This window comes from Sinohyriopsis cumingii, chromosome 11, assembly GCF_028554795.1.
Source record: "Sinohyriopsis cumingii isolate HCF-2022 chromosome 11, ASM2855479v2, whole genome shotgun sequence".
Taxonomy (NCBI): Eukaryota; Metazoa; Mollusca; class Bivalvia; order Unionida; family Unionidae; genus Sinohyriopsis; species Sinohyriopsis cumingii.
Genome location: NC_142971.1, coordinates 28,404,669 through 28,428,748, shown reverse-complemented (window position 1 = coordinate 28,428,748; position 24,080 = coordinate 28,404,669). Strand labels below are relative to the sequence as shown.

The 24,080-nt window shown below is 36.5% G+C and overlaps 1 protein-coding gene across 1 annotated transcript in view; it reads right to left on the bottom strand.

Moving 5' to 3' along the window:
- LOC149787823 (uncharacterized) overlaps nucleotides 1-24,080 on the bottom strand; it is an 80,778-nt gene that overhangs the window by 6,297 nt on the left and 50,401 nt on the right. The window contains exons 4-5 of the mRNA XM_089975589.1: nucleotides 8,545-8,626; nucleotides 60-143 (exon numbers count right to left, since the gene is read on the bottom strand). Of these exons, the coding sequence (XP_089831715.1) occupies nucleotides 60-143; nucleotides 8,545-8,626 (166 nt within the window). The remainder of the gene's footprint in view (nucleotides 1-59; nucleotides 144-8,544; nucleotides 8,627-24,080) is intronic.

Below are 24,080 nucleotides of genomic sequence, written 5' to 3'. Positions count from 1 at the left end.
CTTTTAGCAGTCCAGTCAAATATTTCACTGCTTTAACATAATGTGAAATATCTACAAACCTGCCAGCCTCCTCAGCATGGGATCTTTAGCAAATATTTCTTCCTTGGAGAGCTCCTTCTCGATTTCCATATTTACTCGTTGACCTTTGGAAAGAAATGCAATTAATAAATTACTCTGTGTATGTGAATGTGTGTGTGAGTGTGGTTTGGATTTTTAACGTAGGTTTAACAGTCTTGATTCATATCGCCTCGATGGTGCAGCGTGTCAGTTTATAGTGACGTCTTGCACTAGGGCATCAAGCCACATACATGTAGCATTATGACCCACCCAGTCACATTATCCTGATATCAGGCCGACCAGTCGTAACGCTAACCTCTTAATGCTGAGTACCAATCGAGGCAGCTGCTAGTACCATTTTTACATGTTTTTGGTATGACTCGGCCAGGGTTCGAACCCGTGACCTCCCGCATCGAGGCGGACGCTCTAACCACTTAGACCACCCGAGCAATCTAAATAAATTACTAATTATTTGCACGCACATACATACATACATACATAAGCCATGGCACAATCACTATGTAAAGATTAATTCATCTGAACGCATCATATAAAATAACAGAATCGCAAAAACTGTGTGACCAAACATATTGTTACAAATCTTACGAACATTCAGATCAAGATGTTAACACTGAATATTCTTTAAGATTAGACTATCGTGTTAAAATCAAAGTTGTTGGAACAAAAAGAAATGAAAATAGAAAATGAAGTTATATCTAATGCAAGGCTAAAGTTAATGCAACTAGTTCCACAGAAAGGCAGAACACCTGATTTGGTAGAGTTCAAGAATACTTTCTGATTCAAAGGATTATGAAATGTTCTTTTTATACAGGAATACGTTGTCGGAATTATACAGAAAATGGATGTACATAAAAAGCGGTTGGACTTACCCAAGACAGTCCTTATTCCTTAATCATTTCTCGTGTAATATCCCATTAAAATACTATGAATACACAACATACAAAAGACTGTATATATACATACATGTATATTCCGTACTCGTTACCATTATTAGCCAACTATTCGATTACACGCGGAATGAAAACGCCTTGGGTTGTGACAGTCAAACAAAAGCAGTACAAAAGACTTCTTTTGTTTCGATATATTAGCTTATAAGAAAATAGCTTACTCTGGATACCCTATAGCTGGCTTTCAATGTCTCCGGAACAAAGATGGTATTTTTCTTTTCTTGTGCAGGTATTAAGAGATCACAGTCTGTGTTATTTCATGAAAGTGCTAAATTGTTCATGTGGATGAACATTTAAAGGAAAATATTTATCATATTTCCACTGGGTATTCTGTTGAAAATTCACTCACACGCAACTCTTCTTACACATTGTTATAACGGTTTATGTTTCAAGACAGTATGTGCATACTAACACGGTTAAGCACTTCGCATGTCAATATTCGGCTTATGTGAAATGTCACAATTTCGACCAGTCTTTACGTATTTTCATATACCTTCCTATATGGCTACATACCTATTTATCGTTTCCAAATATGCAAAGATACGTATCAACACAGGACCGGCCTTAGCAAACGCGGGTTTCGATTTGGAGCATTTTGGTGGGGCCCAATAGATTTAGGCTTCCCTGTGAGCACGGCATTTGGAAATAAACTTGTAAAACAAGTTTTAAATGATATTGAACTTAAAATTTTCTTCCATCGCTTCAAAATTACTTTCTTTCTATAGATACATGTTTAAAAATTACTAGCGCGAGGGGCCCCTGTGGTCACACGCAGGTTTAGACATCAGTTTTTGCTGAAGCATATTCAATAGATCTAAAATTACGTAGTATTTAAATATGAAAAAGCGAGTGGCACAATTATAAATGATAGGCACATATCATTTAATCACTTTTTTGAGGAGAGAGGAAGGAGCTGATTTGCTGAAAGAAAAGATGTAACATTTTATTAAGCAATATTCTTTAATGCAACACATGTACTTTCATCAGCCAAGATTACGAAATGAAAGATCTGGTCAATTTAATAGAAAATTGTTGAAATGTTACTGCTAATTTTCGAGATTAAAAATTAGACGGTAAACTATAAATTAATTAATATATGCCTTCTCCAGTTTATTGTTTTCATTTGCTAATTGTATTTTAGAAATTGCTCATTATCACGACACAGTACCATTGTCACGAATTCAATACAATGCTTATATTTCGCAGTGAGTTGCCTTACTTGGGTAATCAATGCCATGTTTATGTTTATTTCATAGTGAGTTACCTCAGTTTGATAGGATGATAGCAGGGCCACAATGCTGTCTGATGGTAAAAATAAACCATATATCACCTGCAGATAACTGGACCCGTTAATAACTGTAGTATACTTAATTTTAAGTTACATTTGATATTGTTTTTCTCTACAGGGAATTCTGTGCACCATGGAAAAAAATGCCTTTAGAGAAGAGAAAACAGTAGAAAATGGAACACATTGCTGACGATGTTACATTGCAACTTCCAGCAGACGGAGTAGAGTGGGAATGGGGAATTCTGTTATCGCTAAGTGTTAACTCCTTCTGCCACGATTAAACTCCTGGGTGGCAAAACAAGGGTCCTACACGAAGTCGAGACAGCGCAATTTTTTTTTAAAACAAAAAAGCAACTGAGCAACAGTGAGGGCGAACAACCTCTAATTGATTCACTCGTATTTTCGCAAATTAAGCCTTCCTACGTAAACACAAAAATCGTATAAAAAAAATGCGTATCCAGCGTAAAACAATTTTGTTTACCTGTTATCGCCGGTATATTTTTTTTCTTTGTCGCGCTGAAGGAAAAATGAGCAATTGTCGGTGACAATTTGGAGGCGAGCCCTCCCTGCTGCTATTATCCAAAAATCGTATCTAACCCGACTCGATACCGTGTTCGAGGATCATGTAAATTTATTGTTATAAATCCAAGCAGCAGAAAGGTTTAGTCCACCTTTTTTTCCTGCGTCCCTTTTCGAAAACCAAGGCCTTTATCGATGTACGAAAAAAAAAAATTTGCGCGTCTGCTGCCATAAAATTCCGGCTTTAAATTAAAAATTTAAATTATCAATGTTGGAGAATTACATTCCACTAAATTTTTCCATAATGTTCAGGAGCACTGACCTCCTCGATAAAAATCTTATCGTAAAACGTTTATCAAATACACGTACACGATCTCTTAATTTAAGTTTGATTTTATTGAGAATCTTATATAACGGTTCAATCTCGTGAATTTGTTCATATCTAACAATTATAATTTCACACTGTGTTGTAAGCATTTTAAGGATTTCCCACTCTGAGATTTCTATTTCTTGGATGATATCGCGTGTACGTTTATCTATCATTTCTAATTCATAAAGTTCATTTTCGAGTTTGTGTAAATCTTGCAAGTTCGCCACAACAAACTCCTCTCTCTCTCTCTCTCCAGTCATAATGTTCGGTCTCTCTCTCGTAGTAGCCGCGTATTACTTCTGCGAGATTGTCACTCAACTCTTTTACGCGTTCGTACATGCTAGTTAGTTTTTCCGGGTCCATCAAATTGAGACAGTATTTACTGTGTAAATTTTCAAGGTGTGTTTTGATTGATGCTATAGTTTTGTCGTTCATATATGTATATGATTTTGTCTAAATGTTTGTTATGTTCAGAAAAAAAATAATTACGCAAAAAAAAAAACATTCTCGCGTCTGTTGTCATAAATTAAAAAATTAAGTTAACAATAATGGCCAACATTGGAGAAGCATATACCACTAGATTAGCCAGAGAACGACTAGAAGCAATAAAGAAATATCTTCCCGTGAGATATTCTGTAAGACAACAATTACAAGCGCGGCAACAAGCACAATTTGAATATGCAACAGACGTAGAACAATTATTTAAACCTGTTACAACAGCTACTGAAAAAGCTGCGGCGGTCACTGAAAGAGCTTTATTGGGAGATCCTAAGGACGAAACAAAGAAAGGTTTTCTTCCAATATTAAAACAGACCGCTGAGCAGACTGAAAAATAGCAGCGAGAACTAAAAAACACAAAAAAAACTTTTACGAGACCTTCCAACTGACATAGCTGCAGCTCAGCCTCCGCCCGTCGGCGAAGAAATACTTGAAGGTATTGGACAAATTCGTACTGAACTTGTGTCTAAACCAGTAAAGGAAAATATTGGACTGATTGCAAAATTTAGGGAGGATTTTATCGAAGATATTAGAATTACTAAAATAGAAAAATTGCCTGAAAAAATATTAATTAGTATATTTAATAAATCTAGTATCTTAAAAACCGATTCTGAAAAAGTAACTGATGATAATCTTATCAAATGGATATATCGCATATATAAAAACAAAAAACAAGCCAGAGATGATCATTTAGAATGCAGAAGTCTTGATGAAGAAGTAAAGAGATTTTATAAAGAAACGCTGAAACAACTAGAACAACAACAACTCTCCCAGCAGGAACCTTCATATCAACTTCCTCCACCTCTGCAACAGATAGAACAACAACAGTCTTCTTCACCACAGCACCGCAGCAACAGTTGATGTCGGAACTTAAAAGATCTGAGGAGCTACTTAAAAAAGCAAAAGGAGAAAGATCGCCCTTAAGACTATTTAAGAAAACAACAGAAGAAGGAGCAACTGGCAGTGGTGTCACGGTTAGAAGTTCTCAGAGGAGGAAAGCGAGCTGGGAATAACTAACCAGAAATAATTAATGAAGCAGCTGATATCTGTTAGCGATTATTTCAAGGTGGTATCATGGATGCTAGTATATACCGAGAACTTATTGATGAACTCGCGGACGGTGTTACCGTCAGTGGCTGCTACAGCGACTAGTTAAATAAATAACTAATTAAATAAAATGAGCGTACACAATTCTCATCGTAGACCAGTCATGGTCAGAGTTGTAAATTCACGAGTAACCGTATATAGGATGACTTATGGAATTGGATTCGGTGATGTTGTTCGGGGTTTATTTGCGAGGATGGCCCCTAAAGCAATACCGATCGCAAAACAACTCTAGATGAAAGCCATTGATGTTATTAAAGATAAAGCTCCTGGCGCTGTTGGTAACGTTGCCAGTAAAGCGTTCTTGGCAATCAAGGACAGACTAGCACGATTAATACGCAAACCTCAAAGAGGTTCGCCGGTAAAATTACCAGCCACCGCAGACATGCCTGCAAATGTTAGAAAAGTAATAAATGAAGCCGCAAATAAAAAATTAGCGTCGCTGATAAATCAAGGGATAAATCAAGAAATAAATACAAGTTTGGCGGCGGGAAGCGGTCTTCGTTTTAGACGATAACTTTTATAATAAAATGTTTAAACGGGAATCCGACACAGCATTCGACATAGACGAACCGGTTCTTAAAAATGAATCAGTGCGTGATTTTCAGTATTATGCTTATGATACACGAGAACCAAATGGACGAGCACGAATTGAATTACAGGTTCAGGATACAAGTAGATATTTCTTGCCCGCTGAAGCATTTATTGAAGTAGAAGGTGAAACTATAAAAACAGATGACACAGAATACCTCCACGGGGTTAAAATCGGTTTTGTCAATAACGGAATTATGGCCTTGTTTAGTAGCGCCATATATATGATTGATGGAAACAATATCGAAACGATTCAGAATGATGTCGATGTTGCTACAACAGTAATAGGTTTAGCAAGATATTCTGACGACTTTACAAGATCAGCTGGTCCATCAATGATGTTTGTCAAGGACACTTCTGATTATCCTAACAGTGATCAGTTTATTATTAGACGACGAAAAAACCGCTCTGCTGCTGATATTGACGTTGAAGACATGATTATTAGCGCTAATACAGAATTTAATTTAGGTTTTCATACGCGTAGACAAATGTTAAAAGGTGATCGAAAAAGTTTTCTTGTGCCATTCCGCTGTCGCATATATTTGGATTTTGCAGAGATGTCAGAAAGGTAATTTTTGGAGCAAAACATACGGTCGTGCTTGTTAGAAAAAATGATGACTGATGCTTTATGGCGACCCCTAGGTGATGCTGGTAAAGTAGAAATAAAAAACTATCACTGTGGATGCAAGTAATGACTCCGGCAATTGCTGAAGAACAACGTCTACTTTCTTTTATGGATCAAGGTGGCAAAGTGTTGTTATCGTGGCTTACAACAACCACAGATTGTATTCAAAGTAATAATAATGGTTTATTTACATGGCATATAGCATCACAGAAAGAAGTTTCTGCACCGCGACATATTTTTTATTGCTCTTCAGGATGCTACACGAATAAACTCACAAACACGGAGTCATATGATATTTGACAAACTCGGTGTCTCAGAAATTTCCTTAAAAATACATGTAAACGGACATCAAGAACCATCTCAGAACATACTGTTAAATTTTGTTAATAATCAGGTTGCACGTGCATATCAACGTTTGACAAAATATCTGGCGCGTGATATAAATATTGATACTGGTTTGCAAATATCACAATTGGATTTTATAACATATTATCCAATCTATTACTTTTCACTAGAGCATCTTGATTTAACTAGACACTCTGTCGTTGATATTCACTTTCGGGCTAATGTGAATAGAGGAGCTATAGCTAATTACAGAGCAATCGCAGTTATACTCAGCGATAAGGCAATGTTACTTGAAGGTGCTGGCGGCCGAATGAGATTCGTTGATGCACCAGTAGAAAACATGTAACATTGTTTACAAAAACAGTGTAAACAATTAGATCGCTCCCATTTAAATAAAATGTCATACAATCATGTTAATGTCATTCTGACTCCTGGTCAGGCTAAGAAATTACAATCGAAACATGCAAGTGTAGCCGGGGCGAAAATAACTTTTGAAACAAGATCAAATTACTGGTGGTCCAAACAAGCTATCACTTACTAAAACACAACTTAGTCATTTTAACAAAGCAAAGCAAGCAAAGACTGGTATCCAACTTGATTTTACTTCAACAGCGATCAAAGTCATGATTAAAACAGGTGGTATATTTCCTCTTCTTGCAGCAATACCAGCACTGATAGCTGCTGCTGCTCCCGCAGTTGCAAAAGCAGCCGCGTTACGAGCTGTTGTAACCGCTGCTGGAATGGCATTAAAGAAAGCAACTGGAAAAGGATACAAAAAAAAGGATAAGGCCTAAGACTTCCAGGAACTCCGCCCTCATGGTATCCCAAACGGTTTTGAAAACCAGTGGTTTTACATCAATGTCAGATTTTGATTTATTCGATGCTGTTAAACAATTAAATATAAAAAAATTCAGAGGCGTCTTTATGAAAGATCAGTTACCGCAATAACCGAATAATCCAGAAACTGGAATTATTAATCTCGATAACAGCGATGGTCCAGGAACTCACTGGGTTGCTTACGCGATACATCCACGTGGAATTATCTATTTCGTAATGTAAATAATAGCGTTAGAGTCAACGACTACACTGGATGCGCAGCAATATAGATACGATCAAGTACGCAAATGGCAGAGTTAAAAAATACCATTGACAAATGCACAATAAAAGTAAAAAAATACAAGCGACGTGTAATCGTGTTGGATGCTGTGGTATACTCAGTATCCGCGTTAGTTGCATCCGCCGGAGTAGTATTATCAGCGCTAACACCAATAATCGCAGTAACAATTACCGTTTCATCATCAGCGGCAATTGCAGGTGTTTTTAACATAATCGCGAAAATAATATCTTCATGCGCGTTAACAAAATTGCACGATTATGTTACACTGTTAAACGCGGCCACGAGCGCCTACTCGAAATTATCGTCGCTGATATCATCAAGGCTCGACGATACAGCTATATCAGATTCCGAATTCGCGCTAATGGTTAAGATATACGAAGACTACACCAGTCATTTGAAAAGACAAAAGATAAATAATGACGGAATTACTTCATCGAGCTCTGCTCGACATAGCTGCAAATGCAAATCAGACAGTCGCAAATACAACTTCGGTGAAAACTTCTTTGATAACAATAATCTCGACTAAACAAGAATTTAGTATTAATTTTCCAACTGCGATTCCAGTAAACGAGATCGCGTTAGCACAATTACGAGCATGTTACAGCTGGCCCAATATTAGATCAAAATCATTTGGTGGATTGCCAGCGAATAATTCGTTTGTATTCGCGTGGAAAAATAAACAAGATGGCACTCCCGACTGGAACGTCATTGGGTTAAGAACCGGGTCTTATCAAATCGAAGAAATCAATGAGGAATTACAACGTCGAATAAAAAATTTCACAGGAAAAGAATCCGAAATAGCATAACCGTTCATGAACCAGCACTGTCTTCTGCAACTGAGATAAACTCTCCTGACTACGCCGTGGATATATATAATAGTTCGATCAGAGCAGTGATAGGATGGCCTAAAATTCCACCATCGACGCCACTGATACCACCGGAACCAACGAAGTCTGATTATGTCACTGATGCAAAATCGTATCATGGAATTTCCCCGTCGTACAATTTTTTTTTGGATGATGTAAAAAATTCAATATATCCAGCACTAACTGGTTATCTTACCTTTATTAATAAGGACGATATAACTTGGCATATTAATCTGGAACATCTCGGGTATGGAATATTTAGATACGCAAATATTCGCCTGGATGAAATTATTGAATATTTTAAAGAAATTAATCAAATACATAAACAACAACTAGATCGACTACGGCAGAGCTTCCAAGAACATCTTTTTGATATAACAAGTTCACGCAGCGAAATCATCACGCGGATTGAGATATTAAATCAGCTTGTATCCGACATGGTATATATTAATCGACGAGTAATTCAGGTAACAATTAATACTGGAACGACAGACCGCAAACAACAATTTTTAACTACATATTCGATAACAGAAGCCACGCTGCCAGATTTTAAATTTCCGGGGTATAATGCAACTGAGCTAAAAAAAAATCAGTTGACAACGTCATTGATGAGTTCTTCGATGACATACTCGCACAGTACAGAAAAATACTACAGGAACCAACGATCCTCCGACACAACAATAGCCCAACCGGGGAAGGCCGACACGTGTCCCCGGAAATCGTAAACATAACCGAAGTGGTCGCGGTCAATCTTGTGTGTGATGTAATCGATGGCAGTTACAGAACGGACACGACAGTATCAAATCAAGTCCAGCAAGGATTTGTTCTTTATTCATTCACCCCGAAAGATATACCACCCGGATTTCTAATCGTGCAAGAGCCGATCAATCCAGTCTATCTACGATGTCATAATCCGTGGCTGACCAGAATAAATTTCAAACTAACAGACCAGTCTGGTCACCTTCTTGATTTTCGAGGTGAAACACTACATATTAATTTACTTGTGAAATCCTAAGGATTTTCGATCCTAGAAGTCGAAGATTTCTCAATTCGGAAAGGTAAAAAAATATATCTACAAGAAATTTTATTTTTTACTGACAATTAATCAAGCGAGTATTATATAATGTGCCAACATGTAAAGGTTTTCATACACGACAAGCAAGTACTTGAAAACTACATCAAAAATATATTTACACAGTTTATAGTCGGCCCATTTAATTTAGTTGTTGATGTGTACGGTAACGAAGACTTCTTATTGACCCAATCACAGCTGGATAAACTACAGCGAGAACATATTTCTATGGTCACGTTTAATAAAGATCAGATTCTAAATTACGCGCATTCTTGCATTAAATCCGATCGACTAAGGGAAATATTATCTGTATCAGATTGATACAAGTCAGATTGATACAAGTTAAAAACATAATTATCTATATCAGATTGATACAAGTGAAAAAAAAATATTTTTTTACCGTCACTGACATTCTACTTTCGATTTCATTTCTAGGTACTTGACTTCATCAAGGCGAGTTCATTTCATAGTACTTGACTTCATTTCTAGGTACTTGACTTCACAGTCTGACAAATATTTTTTAGTTGGCTCGCGAGTATTTATTACTTTCTTTGTTTCGTATTCTTGGGATAATTCCAACCTAATTTTTTCAATTGCACGAGACAACGAAACAAATTCATTTATTTGTGCTTCTTTTACTGTAGCTAACGATTTATGCAGATCCGTCTGGATCTTCTTTATAAATCTATACTGAGCAGGCAAAATATAACGCCCTGCTCATTTAGCCTCATGTAGTGTTTCAAAATCAGACATGATTTTTTCAGGATTTAGTTCATCAGATATATTAATTCCGCTTTCTTTTAATTTTTTAATAGCAACAATCACATCATTGATATTTTCGTAATTCATATATATAAATATTATATATTTAAATAGACCAAAAATAAACAGTAGCCATGATCAGCGGTTATCAATCATGAGTCTTGCACTGGCCTATGTGTTTCACGAGGTCCTTTCAGACTTTTGTCCCAAGATTTTATCTTGGAGATTTTATCTCAGTTGAGACTTTTGTCTTACAGATCTTTTCTTATAGATTCTCGGCATCCTCGTGATTGTTTTCTTTTTGGCCGCATTCTCTCTGAATGTTTTGTTTTTGTGAGACCAATGTGACGTAGAGCTTTATGCATCCAAGGTTCCACACAAACATACCTCCAACGAATTCTCTAAGCGAAAGTGAAACGAAATGTTAGAGTACTCAGAAGGCTGTCTGTGTACTTCATGTACATACCCCCAGAGATCAAATCCCAGGGGTGAAAAACACACCCCCACGATTCGACGTGGAGGAGATATGTACACGAGGGACCTGCTGGAGCCCCCCCCCAATTATTATAAAACCCTAAATGGGCATCGTCGACAGTATGTCTGTGACGAGACTCGAACCGTTGGCATTTGATAGAGTCGGGGACGAGAGTCAGACGCTCTACAACTGCACCACGGTCTTATCTAATAATACAAGATCTAAAAATTATCATATAGGTAACTATTGACAGACAGTTAACAAGTTCTGAACTGGATTTTAATTCTAAACATTACCCGTGAAAAAATAACACCTATCTGTACTGACAATTTTTGATTTTATCAGACGCGGAAGCGTTAATGTATTTAAATAGACTGTGGCGCAGTGTGTATACAATAAGACGGTTACGCCACGAACTGTATTGGCTGTAAAAAAAATAATAACTGTATACAGTTCTGCCGCGCTGGATATATTACCTGTAAAAGGTAATGATACATGTGTTGCGCAATCTTCTGAAAGTCAAGGGAGCGATAATTGTATCATTGACTTTTACACAGTCGCTGTAGAGTTATCTCCGTTATCTGCATCTACATAACGAAATAAAATCCTATTTTTGTACTTGTGTGAAAAAGTTGATTTGGTCACTCTATCTGCCACACGTCGTACCCCCGTGGAGTTAATACCGAAATACTTGGCAGCTGAGTTCATTGACTGAAATATTTTCTCTTCACGGGTGCTTATGTTGAAAGATTGAACTACTTTAGGTTTTTTGTTTCCCCTCCCCGTGCAGAATTTTCACTAAGTGTGATAGCTTGTAAATTTTGAAGAGAGTTGCTAAGTTTGTCGTTGTTGATGTGATCAATCACAAGACCGTCTTTGATCTTTCCAAAGGAACATTCGAATACAAACCTGTGATTATAATAGTTTTTATTCCCAGCGCAAAACCGGAGATAACCAGCATTATCAACACCAACTGGTTTTTTCAACCTACAGTGACTAACTATTCCATTACGATTCGCTTTGTAATTTTTGATGATAGGATGTGGGACAAATTCTTGATTCATTTTATATAATAATGCATTTGTCTAATTTATAATTTGTCTGAAAACTTAGTTATATAATCGCGCTCACATTTTAGCGTATCATTGTTATTTTTTTTTAAAAATATCTTTTAAGTTCACGGTATCTTTTTCCCCGGCAACTTGCACATAACTGTGTCTTACCCATGACCCCAAGACCACATCGCAGACACGGTATTGGCCCTAAACTCCCTTTTCGAATGCTTTGGGAATGTTCCCCGCAGAATTCTTTTCTGCAGGATTTGTTACAAGTAGTTACAGATCCCATTTTAAGCCACTTGCATTGATTGGTTTGAAACATTTTATATATATATATATATATATATATATATATATATATATATATATATATATATATATATATATATATATATATATATTTCTTATTTAAATATTTGTCTTAAATATAATAATGAGGAGTTTGAGAGATTATCTGCAATCAAGCCCTGGAAAGCTTCTAGATTTGATCTTGCCAGACTAACCCCTGATTAGCGGAGACGATCCCTGATTGATCTGATTGATATTATAAGGGATGCCAAAAAAGAATTTCGTAATGATGGAGCATCTCACGTATGGTCTACATTCAAAATTATACGCGACACTGACGAAGACATGGATGCTACAATGAGCGATGCATGGTCGAAAACGATTATCGATTACCTTGATATTCAGAAATATTTTTTCAGAATAAAATTTATTGTGCAAGCAGATTCCGATACATGGATTATCCGTGACAAACGTGACCCTGTCCTTGCTAATGGAAAAACCGCTCTGTTAAGTAAAGATTCCAAACTAGGAATGTTGACTGGGATTGATAAAACATTACGCTCGATCGTATCCTGTGACCGCGGTCATTTATGGAATCTATCTGATAAAAACACCAAAAATTAATAAACTTGCCCCAGTGAGATTATCAAGGCTAAATTGTGTAGCCGAGCGAGTAATGGAACATTTCAAAAACGCAAAACGCGTAAACGGGTTAACTGATCTGCGACGTGAAAAAATAAACAAATGGGCTGAATCGGTTAAGGATACAGGAGCGTCAATAAACGATGTCGCTGAGTTATCAAGTAAATTAAAGTTTCCAGTGATAGTAAAAACATTAACCTGAGAGATCTTATATGAATCAGCGAATAAAGGAAAGGGAGCGCCAATTGAAATTATTGACCATAACGCTCACGCTTGGACTAACGCAGTAACAATGTTTCCACGAGATCGTGTTGTAAAATATTATTCGTCAGAGAATCCTTGGGGTGGAATGTTTGATGCTATCAGCCGGATAAGCAAAAACGACCCTGTGTCGGTGTGGTTGTTTAAAAGTTCCGAAGATGGTAAGTATGATCAATTTGTAAGACCTAACGGCGAATTATATCGTAAAGAATCTCTGCATGAAGAAATGAAAAAACTCGCACAGAAATATTCAGAAAACACTGAGCAGTTATTAACTAATTGTTTTACAGTTCTGTCGGTTGCTGCCCACGCTGCCAGAGAAAGAAATTCATGGAGACCAACACATGCTGAGTTCCTTGAAGATGTTCAGTTAAGTTGTATCGAATACGGGCATGGCGGTTTGTGGAATACCAAGTATGACCACAAGGATATCATTTCTGTAGATGATTGCATGTTATCCGGGAAGTTTTCTCGGGATGGGCGAGTGTGCTGAATATTTTAAAAGATTTGGTCATCCTTGTCATGAGATGGCCAGAGTTGCTATTAATGGTCCATTACCCGATTTTGATCTGACAGGATTTACTCGTGTGGCATCGTTTGAATTCGCTGAAGAGCTTCATCCGATTTGTTATGTTTGGTTTGGCAGACATTTTCGAAGAAGCGTTGGGCACCAATAGTGTTATTACGATATATGCTTGACAAAATAATACTGATATCGTTGACGGTCAGTGAAGCAATTATATCATATCGGCCGCAGACTTCGGTTTGGTTACCAACACCGGAGCGTATCATTCTCGATGAAGTCATTGAAGAATATGCACGAGAGTGTCCAAACGTTTCTACTGATGTCATTGTTAATGACGCTTCTAATATTCTTAAGATTAAACTCAGCAACAGTGAAAAAACAGCAAAAGACCTTGGTAGAAGAATAATCGGTAAATTTACTCAAGGTGGTGCGTATGATCATAAACGGCATCACTCACGATTGATTATGGATGATACTGAATTAAATTGTATAACTGCTGATGCCGCTGCAAGAAATATATTTTGTAATCGGGAGGACGCTTACTTGTCTGACGGAACACGGTTGGGCACAATTGTTAGTTACATTACTAGAGAATCACCTCAGTACACACATTTAAGATCTTCGATGCTGGCTTATGTTTCTATAAATTTGCTATCAATGATAAATAGATTTCCTGACACTGCAGTTAGAGTTGCAACGGATTCATTTTATATCGATAAAAGATATTCAGAATTACTGGCTCGTTTTACAAGCAATGACGAATCATGGAGTTCGTGGAGAATAAAAAAGGAAATGTTACATTGTTATTGTGAATCCGCTTATGTTGCGGTTAAAGATAGTTATTGCAAATCAGAATTATCAGAAATGTCGTCGGCGCCTCTGTGTATGATCCAGTATCCAGACACAAAACCGTTTATTTGAACGGGGCGGGAGGTTCTGGTAAGACAACTCGAGTGATTGAATTATTTCGAAATTCAGATTTAATTGTGCTAACACCTACACATAGACTCGCCAGAGAGATGAAACAACGAGGAGTCAATTCTTGTACTTATCACAGCTTTTTCAAATACAGCGGTGGTGTGTGGACTCCTGACCGAATGGGAGAGAAATATATTCCGCGGATTATTATTTGGGATGAAATAGGCACAGTGTCGTTAGATATATTAAAAATATTTCTTGATTGGCTGCTAACAAAAAATACTGCAGTCGTTATGTGCGGCGATCACGGTCAGCCACCACCTTTTGTTGGTCCATCTCCGCGTTTGTGGTTAAAAGATTTTGTTGATTATTATGAAGAAGTGTCTGATGATTATAGATCTCTTGATGCAGAATTAAACGAGTTCAAGAAATTAATCAGACTACAACCGAATACAATTCAATGTGAAATTATGCGTAAAATGATTTCAGAGACCTCAATGAGCGACTTTTGGAAAACATGGAAACCAAACGATTTGATAGTGGCAAGTTGAAAGATAGTCAGAGACACACTTCAAAAGCAGTTATTTCAATTACAAAGAGAAAAGTTCCCGGCGCTGCCAGTGCCGTTGTGTTATAGACCAGCTAATACACGACTACAAAATATTGACGTTGATATACCAGAACAGTCAGGGAAACAGAATTTAGTATTAAATGATATTGTCACAGTTGATGTCAATGTTGTTGAAGATGCACTGCGCGCTGATAAATCCCCGTGGACGCTAGGATACGCAATGACGATTCATTCATCTCAAGGACTGACTATTTCTGATACAGTTGTTTGGATCGTTGATGATCGAATCGAGTGGTCAAACTTAGCTTACTTGGCTGTGTCTAGAGTCAGAAGAATATCTCAACTGCGGAGAATTGTCTTGGATGAGTTAATGGCTGATGAAATTAATAATGAAAACAACAGTGATATAATAAGAAAAAAATTAGCCGGTTGCAAACAGAGTGACAAAAAAAATAATCGTGATTTTGACCTTGACGTTGAATTTATCATGACACTGAAACAACAGCAGAATAATCACTGTGCGAGTTGTAATTGTATAATGTTGTGGCAGTATTCGAGTAATAATCCAAGACAATTCACCGTAGATAGAAAAGATAATCGTCTTGGTCATACATGACAAAATGTGATGCTGACATGTCTTGAATGTAATCGACGTCGGGGTGCTAGTTAAGTGATCTGGGCGGTAATTGTGTGTCCTCGGGAATTACTTGTAATTGTTCACGTGTGAATCCACGTTGAGGAGCAGTTGAATCCAGTCTATAAATTGCGGGTCTACCTGTAGATCAAGTTATGTTAGATATCTTGTGTGTCGTGATGCTCCTGATAGGATCAGTCGCTCTTTTTTTGCCACCTTCAAGTTCACCTGTTTCATATAAATATCTCACAGTGACATCACCCAGTATTGGTTGTGCTGAAAAATCACGTCGTTGTGGTATATTTGTTTTGGTAATTGCTTTAATAGGTTTCATGTTGGTTGTTCGAGTTATTTCATTATTTAATGCAGTTATCACGCTTGGTAATCTTGCAACCTATTCACGCGATCTCTTGTCCTGAATGAATTCCTTCGCGTACTGATATCCAAATAACCGCTTAGCAAGTGTTCGATTAAATCGTTCAACAATTGCCTGATCACGATGAATCTCAGTATGCCCTCGTCTGATGGTGACATTATGTTGCTTCATCGTTGATGATACTGCACCCTGAAATTCTTTGCTAGGATCAACTTGTAAGAGATGTGGCCATCGTAGAGGTCCTCGTTGATAGATTCGTTCAAAAGCAGAAGCAACCTCAGATGTTGTTTTAGTCGTTAACGGTTCTGCATCTTTGTATTTACTTGCAACATCAACTACAGTTAACGCGTACTTGTATGTAATTTGACGTCTTTGGGTTTTAACGGTATCATGTGGTAGAAATAATATATCAGCTTGATGAACTTCATTAGGAACACTAACATTAAAATGTGCAAAATTAATTTTCTTAAGACGCGGTAGATAAATTTGCCATATTGCCTGTTTGGATAACCAATCTGCTGCAGTATCACGTGTGACTTTTGCTGCTTCAGCGAGTTTACTAATTGCTGCGCTACCTTTCCAGTATCCTCTTGGGGAATAATACATCGACTCCATTATAATTAATTACCAGCACCTAGCGCTAATTTACCTTTCATTGCGGATTTTATTAACCAACTAGCTAACCTCTTCTTGAAATATTTATCAGTGATGGAATTTAGCGCGTGAATTAATTTCACATCCGCGAGATGCCTATCTTGTAGATTTTTACTTTTATAAGCTACATCATGCGCATGACACGCTTTATCAATAGCGTTTACCGGATACTCACCTGGGTTTGGTTGATCTTGGTCATCAAGTCTGGTTCCAGGACCACATTAATTATATCCTGGAAGATGTTTTTCTCCTGGGTATTTAGCCCACGGAGCTCCTGGCAACTTTGTTAACTTGGCGGCAATATCACCTCGTTTTTTTTTATTTTTTACTTGACGCTGGCTTTGACTTTGGCTTTGGCGCTGACTGCGCTGACTTACCACTGGAGATAAATTTAAATTTCTTTGTACCGCATCGTTCATACTTGCCCGTAACCGCTGATCTGTTATTTTTTGTTGTAATAGTTGTTAAATCACCTGTTGGGGTACGTGCTCTACATTTTACACAATATAAATCCATATTTATTTTATATTATATCTAATGGAAATCACTGACTTTTCTGCAACGAGGAAACGAGAACCAGTTAAGCATCACGCAGCGCTACCAAATTCTGTTCGTATGATTATAATTGGCCCATCTGGGAGTGGTAAAACACAGTTGTTACTTAATTTAATAATGAAGTGGATGAAGTGGGACAAGTTGTATTTGGTAGCTCCATCTGTGGACGATCAACGATGCTACGAAGTGTTCAAAGATTTTAATGAAAGTGCAAAATCATTAAATGAAAACGGTGATGATGTTGTTGAATTTATAACTGACATTAATGAAGCGCCAAGTATTGATGATATTGATGGATTTATTAATAATTTAGTTGTTTACGATGATGTGATGTTGGATAAACAATCAAATCCAGGTAGGATATTTTCCAGAGGCAGACACAAAAATACTGATGTGATTTATGTAACCCAGCGATATACACAAATTCCTAAAGTGATCAGGGATAACTGTAATATTCTTGCAGTGTTTAACGGTTGATACACACACGTTACGAAATATACATCAGACTTGGTGCAGTGGTGATATGGATATAAATAAGTTTAGAAATTTATTTAGTCATGCCCAATCAACCCCGCACGGATTTATAACAATAAATTTACATGATCCTCGAACACGGTATCGAGTCGGGTTAGATACGATTTTTGGATAATAGCAGCAGGGAGGACTCGCCTCCAAATTGTCACCGACAATCGCGCATTTTTCCTTCAGCTCGACAAAGAAAAAAAAACATACCGGCGATAACAGGTAAACAAAGTTGTTTTACGCTGGATACGCATTTTTTTTTAATACGATTTTTGTGTTTTCGTAGGAAGGCTTAATTTGCGAAAATACGAGTGAATCAATTAGAGGTTGTTCGCCCTCCCTGCTGCTAGCTGCACTGGCATAAATTTGTTGCCTATGTACAGAAGAGATTAATCTGACACAAAATTCACTTCTGCTTGCCTGATTCTCAACAACCGGACATGACCACTGTCGATTTAAAAAACGACTCGAATTATTGTTGCTGGACATGGTGTTACTACTCTATGATCTTCAACTAACTAACAATAAAGATCGAGAACCAACAAGTTTTGTAAAATTCAACAAATAAATAATTAATTCATTTCCCAACCAACAACACAAATTAAATATGCAGAACAATATCCAGTTAATAATTTCGAGATACAAAATTTTCATACCAGCCGTGACTATGAGTGCACATGTACATGATATCTAAAATTATCTCACTAAGTCATTGCACTAGAAAGAAACATTGCACCAGAATTATTGAACACTAAAATAACAGGCCATGGATGACAATTCTGCAATTTATTCATTTTTACATTGGCAGTAAGGGAGAGATGCAGTACTTGTTATTGTCAATGCTGTCAAGAGTTTGCATGACTTATTTTTTTCCTACATGTCAAATGTATTCGTGGTCTTGTTCATCGTCCTTCGAGGTCGAAGATGACAATGAGCTCACTGGTTTGGTTTTTGTGAGTACGTGAGTGGCTGACCAGGCTAATTTGTGGTCTGTAATACCTGTGGCACACTGCACAGGAGATGCCGCTTGGAGTTGCTTGATCAATAGAGGATGTGCTGCAGATTCGTGATTGATGCTGCTCGATCCTCTGAACTGCCTCTGCAATTCTCCTCATTTCAAAGTCTATAGCTCCAGTATGGGGCTGCGCTAGGTGGAGCGAATTTGTGCGACATCTTCCCACTATTCAGGGTCAATGTTGAAATGTTTCAAGGATGACTATGGGCAGCCGTCACCGCCAAAATGACATTAATCAAATGATGTAGTATGAAATGAAATGATTTAACCTAGCAAATGAAACGATAAATCCAGATTCCAAATAATGTGGTGCCACATGAAATGGTTTAACGAACAAAATCGAATGATGAATTTAGATTCCAATGACGTGGTATTGTGAAATGAAATGATTTAACCCAACATATGGAATGATGAATTCATATTCCAAATGATGTTGTTTGATATGAAATGATGTAGCATAAAATGAAATGATTGAACCCCAAAAATAAAATAACGAATTCAGATTTCAAATGACGTGGTATTTAATGAAATGACTTTTGTATGAAATTAAATGATTTAGAGAACAAAACAAAATGATGATATCTGCTTCCAAATGACGTGGTATTAAATAAACTGACGTGGTCTAAAATTAAATATTTTAACTCAACAAATGAAATCATTAAACTCCAAATGATCTGGTATTAAATAAAATGAAAATGATTTAAACAGCAAAACGGAATGATGAGTTCTGATTCCAAATGAAGTTTTATTAATTAAATTCACATAACATGAAATCAACTGATTTAAACCAATAAATGAGCGTGTGTATGATTTGGATTTTTAACGTAGCTTTAACAGTTTTTCAGTCATATCGCTATGATGTCTGCAGTGTGACAGTTTATAGTGATGTCTAGCACTGGGGCATCATGCCGCAGACATGTAGCATGATGTCCCACCCAGTCACATTATCCTGATACCAGGCCGACCAGTCCTAACACTAACCTCTTAATGCTGAGCGCCAAGCGAGGCAGCTGCTGGTACCATTTTTGTAAGTCTTTTGGTATGACTCAGCCGGGGATCGAACCCAATACCTCCCGCATCCGACGCGGACGCTCTAACCACTAGGCCACCGGAGCAAACCAGTAAAATGATGAATTTAGATTCCAAATGATGTGATATTAAATAAAAGGATTTAAAAAAGAAAATGGAATAATGAAATCTGTTTCCAGATGACGTGGTATTAGATAAAATGATGTCTAGAAAAGAAAATGATGAATTTAGATTCCAAATGATTTCATATTGAATAAAATGGTCAGAAAACCCGAATGGAATAATGCATTCAGATTCCAAACTATTATTAAATGAAATGTGTGGAAATTAAACAGTCTGACTGGAAACAGCACTGCATTGTAAGGTCAAACTGCAAATCATCTTGCGTAAGTCCAAATATACACATGGGACGCTGTTATCCATGATGTGTGGTGTCAGCACGCCGAAATTTTTAATCCAGAGAAGTATGTTCAACTTTCGGTTGAGATTTTTGCAGACGAAACTTGGCAAGTAAGCAGTTATCTGGCCAAATACAGGCTTAAAGAAAATTGTATCCGAGCAAGGAAAGCTATATGGAATTCATTTGCAGTCTCAGCAGCCTGATGACACAGCTTGCTTACGAGAGGCTACTCTCAGTTTTAAAATTACTGTCATGGGTGAAAGATATTTTTCGATTAATGGACGTAAAATCCAATAATATCCACTGCACAATACTCTAGAATATAAGGTACCGCATTAGGATAGGTTGAGTGGAAAGTTGCTCAAAGCAGCAATTGAATGCAAGTGACACAATGCCATGTTGATCTGTAAACGAGTATTATCGCTCGGGCTGGCAAATACTTGCCAACGCAAATATCGAGAAAAGAAATAATGAAAAAGTCAACGAAGCTGATCAGGAACACTCTAACGACATCGACGCTGTTGATAAAGACAGAGAAGTCAATGAACTAATATCAACGATCGAAGCGATTGCGATTACAGATCCTGATAAAGGAATATAAATTTTACAAAATCTTCATTGCTGAATAAATGATTATTATGATGCATACCATGAACCACCTAAAGCAATCAGTGAGAGACTCTGGAATAAGGATGCTAAGAGGTTCAAGCAAAGCAGATATACTTGTACTATTGGGATTTCCTCCGGAAGAGCAACGTCTGACCGTGAGACAGTTAACTCAACGGTAACGCAATTCCATTTCCAAATTCTTTCACGGGCCAGGCTGGCCGAAATCGCACATGTGACAGCCGATTAAAAAAAAACACCCGCCGTATCGCAACTACTATCGCCGCTTATGCTGTGACATATTTGATTTAATGTTATTTAAGATAAAAAGAAACTAATGACTTTAAAAATTACTTTTGTAAGTAAATGAATAATGGTGTCTTTATAAAACAGGTAGATTTTGTTATAAAAAAGAGAGAACTAATGTGAAAATATGTAGTAACGAAACAAATATTGTAAACTTGAAATGATATTTCACATCTTAGGATACCACTATTACATCAAGATATGGTATTAATTTGTTTAAAAACAGGAAAATCAAATTAGCCAGACTAATGTATTGTGGCTTTACATTGCTAGAGGTAAGTAAGTTGCTGATTGAACACTTTACTATAACAGTTTTAAGAACAAATATAGTCACAAAATAAACATTTCATGACCGAAAAATATTCTTAATTTATAAATGTTGATACAGGCGACCTTAATAACCGTATAAAACAAAATCTACCATTTTATGATACGAGAGATTACAAAAAGAATATATGATAATATGGAATACCATTAATTAACAATAAAGTCGTTGAGTTATTCAAAGGTGAGACGAATAGTATACCAATACAAGATAGGTGTGTCCTTTAGAAATAAGCATTATGTTTTCAGTACTGACAAAATATCGAAAAGAATTAAGAAATCTGTTGTTAAAAAAATCTTAATTTAGATTTGTACAAATATTATCTATTTAACAAAACTATTAATTAGCAAGAAATGAAATCAATTAGATCGTACCATCACGAGATACACAATATTACGATAATGAACGTTCCTGTTTCATTATATGATGATAACTGTTGTTTAGTTATAACATGAGGAGTTTATCTTATGTCTAATTAAGTAACTAATGAGATGATCCTCTCCTACCATCTTGTTATAAAAAGCATATTGCAGCCTCATTAACAGTTCATTACTTTTGTTTTCTGCTAACTTTGTATCTATTTCATCTTTAAAAGCAACTGGTACTACATTATTTATTCATCAATAATATTTTCATATACTTTTTATCTTTTGAGTGTAAGACCTTTGCACTATTACTCATACAGATATTCCGTAATGCATGCATATATATGCTAACTGTCTTAAATTGGTTGCTTTCGTGTCTTCGTCATCCAAATTTGCAAAATTGTCTGTAAAAAACATAGTATTGTTTTCCTGGTGTATAATAATAACTAATTCTACACATTTATCGAATTTATCAAAGGATCTATTAGAATTACATTGCTGCCTCTAAAAAGTATTTTTTTTATGTTGTAAATATTACTGTACATAAGAGCTGCACAGCTAATTACAATAAAATCAAAAGCATGCTTCTGTAAATTGCTGAACTAACGTTTACCCTTGCGAATAAAACATGTAAGGTAATCCTTCCATAGTAATCGTTATACGTTTTGTTAAAGGATTGAAATAATCTGTTTTGCACAATATTAAGACTCCTTTAAGACTAATTTTTTGGTATATTAAGATTTCAGCTAGACTAAATAGTGATGTATTAAGACTCCTTTTAAACTTATTTTTGGAGTATTAAGACCAGTTTTAAACTCATTATTGGTGTATTAAGACCCATTTAAAACTCGTTATTGGTGTATTAAGACTCCTTTTAGACTCATCATTGGTGTATTAAGACCCACCTTAAGCTCATTATTGGCGCATTAAGACACCTTTGAAACTCATTATTGATGTATTAAGACCCCTTTTAAACTCATTATTGGTGTATCAAAACTCCTTTTAAACTCATTATTGGTCTATTAAGACAAATGTTTTCCAATTCATAATCTTCATTTGCACCTTTTATCATATTGACTGCTTTTTCCAAAGTAATAATTTTAAATCATGTGTAAGAATATAGGAATGCCTACACTTAGTTATTGGCATCTTCTTCGATTAGTCGATAGGAAAGAAAAACTACAAGAGTACAAATAAAACATTTGGTCCTAGCCTAGGCATTGCTACTTATAAATGCTATGAAGATTGCTTAGTACTTGGAGTGTTCGTAAAATAGTGATGTGTTGAATTAAGATGCTTAACGCCTTATGCTAGTTTCTCGGGGGATGGGATTTACATATTTTCCATATATAGTGTATTGTCGCCCTCTTAGTAAGAGGGGTGGTTAATCGAATTTGGCTGACGTGATCTAGAGGATGACCTCCCTCGATATTATAGCCCGATGGGAGTGGAAAAATAGAATTTCAACAGAGAACTGAGCAAGAACATTGGGAAGAAAAGAGCGCAATGTCCACGACTGATTGCACCACCTTCCTCCCTTGACTACGTATCAACGTCTTCCTGTTTCCTCCAGCCTTCATTGTCTCCACGCTTCACCCCTTCCTGGACTTCCTAGTTCTTTCTTCTGAACTCGTCACTTCTTTCTTTGGACGTCCGTCTTCGGACTGTCCCGTCTATCACCAGAAAGTTGTTCCTTAAAGGACAAAATTTACCCATAAATCTCTGTATGTGCCATTTTCTACATCTACATAAAATTCCCTCACTTACGTTACTCAGAAGCATACTAGCTATCCACACTGCATAAATTCTGAACTGATCCGATAGAACATCACCCTCGCTTCACAGCAGCAGGCTATAATTAACACACTAGCGGTATCTCTAACGTTACCGTATCTCATCACCTACGCTAACACATGCTCGATTACTATTGCATAAAATTCACAAAATTCTAGCTCACAACAATTCCTAACTTCCAAGATTATTTAAACATTACAAAATCAGATATAAATATTACATTGTCGATAACTCACGATAATCAGTATCGTCCTATCAGACCAAGAAACTTATTTCATATAACCCTATGAAATCCTACACATATGAAAAAATGGACAGCATGCAATCGTCAATTCTATCAGTGAGCTAGTAACTGTAAAATTAAAGAGATCAATTACATAACAACCCTAGTTTCAACATATTACCATGAAATTGAATTAACGATACGTAATATGAATCCTAGTCAAATCAAACACATTTGCATAAAACAATTTAAAAAAATAGAAATTTACGTGGGAAAGTTAAAATTGCGTACCTTAATGCTGTTCTCTTTCAGAAATTGTGCGTCTTAGACTAAACCCTGTCTTTTCTTACAAGAC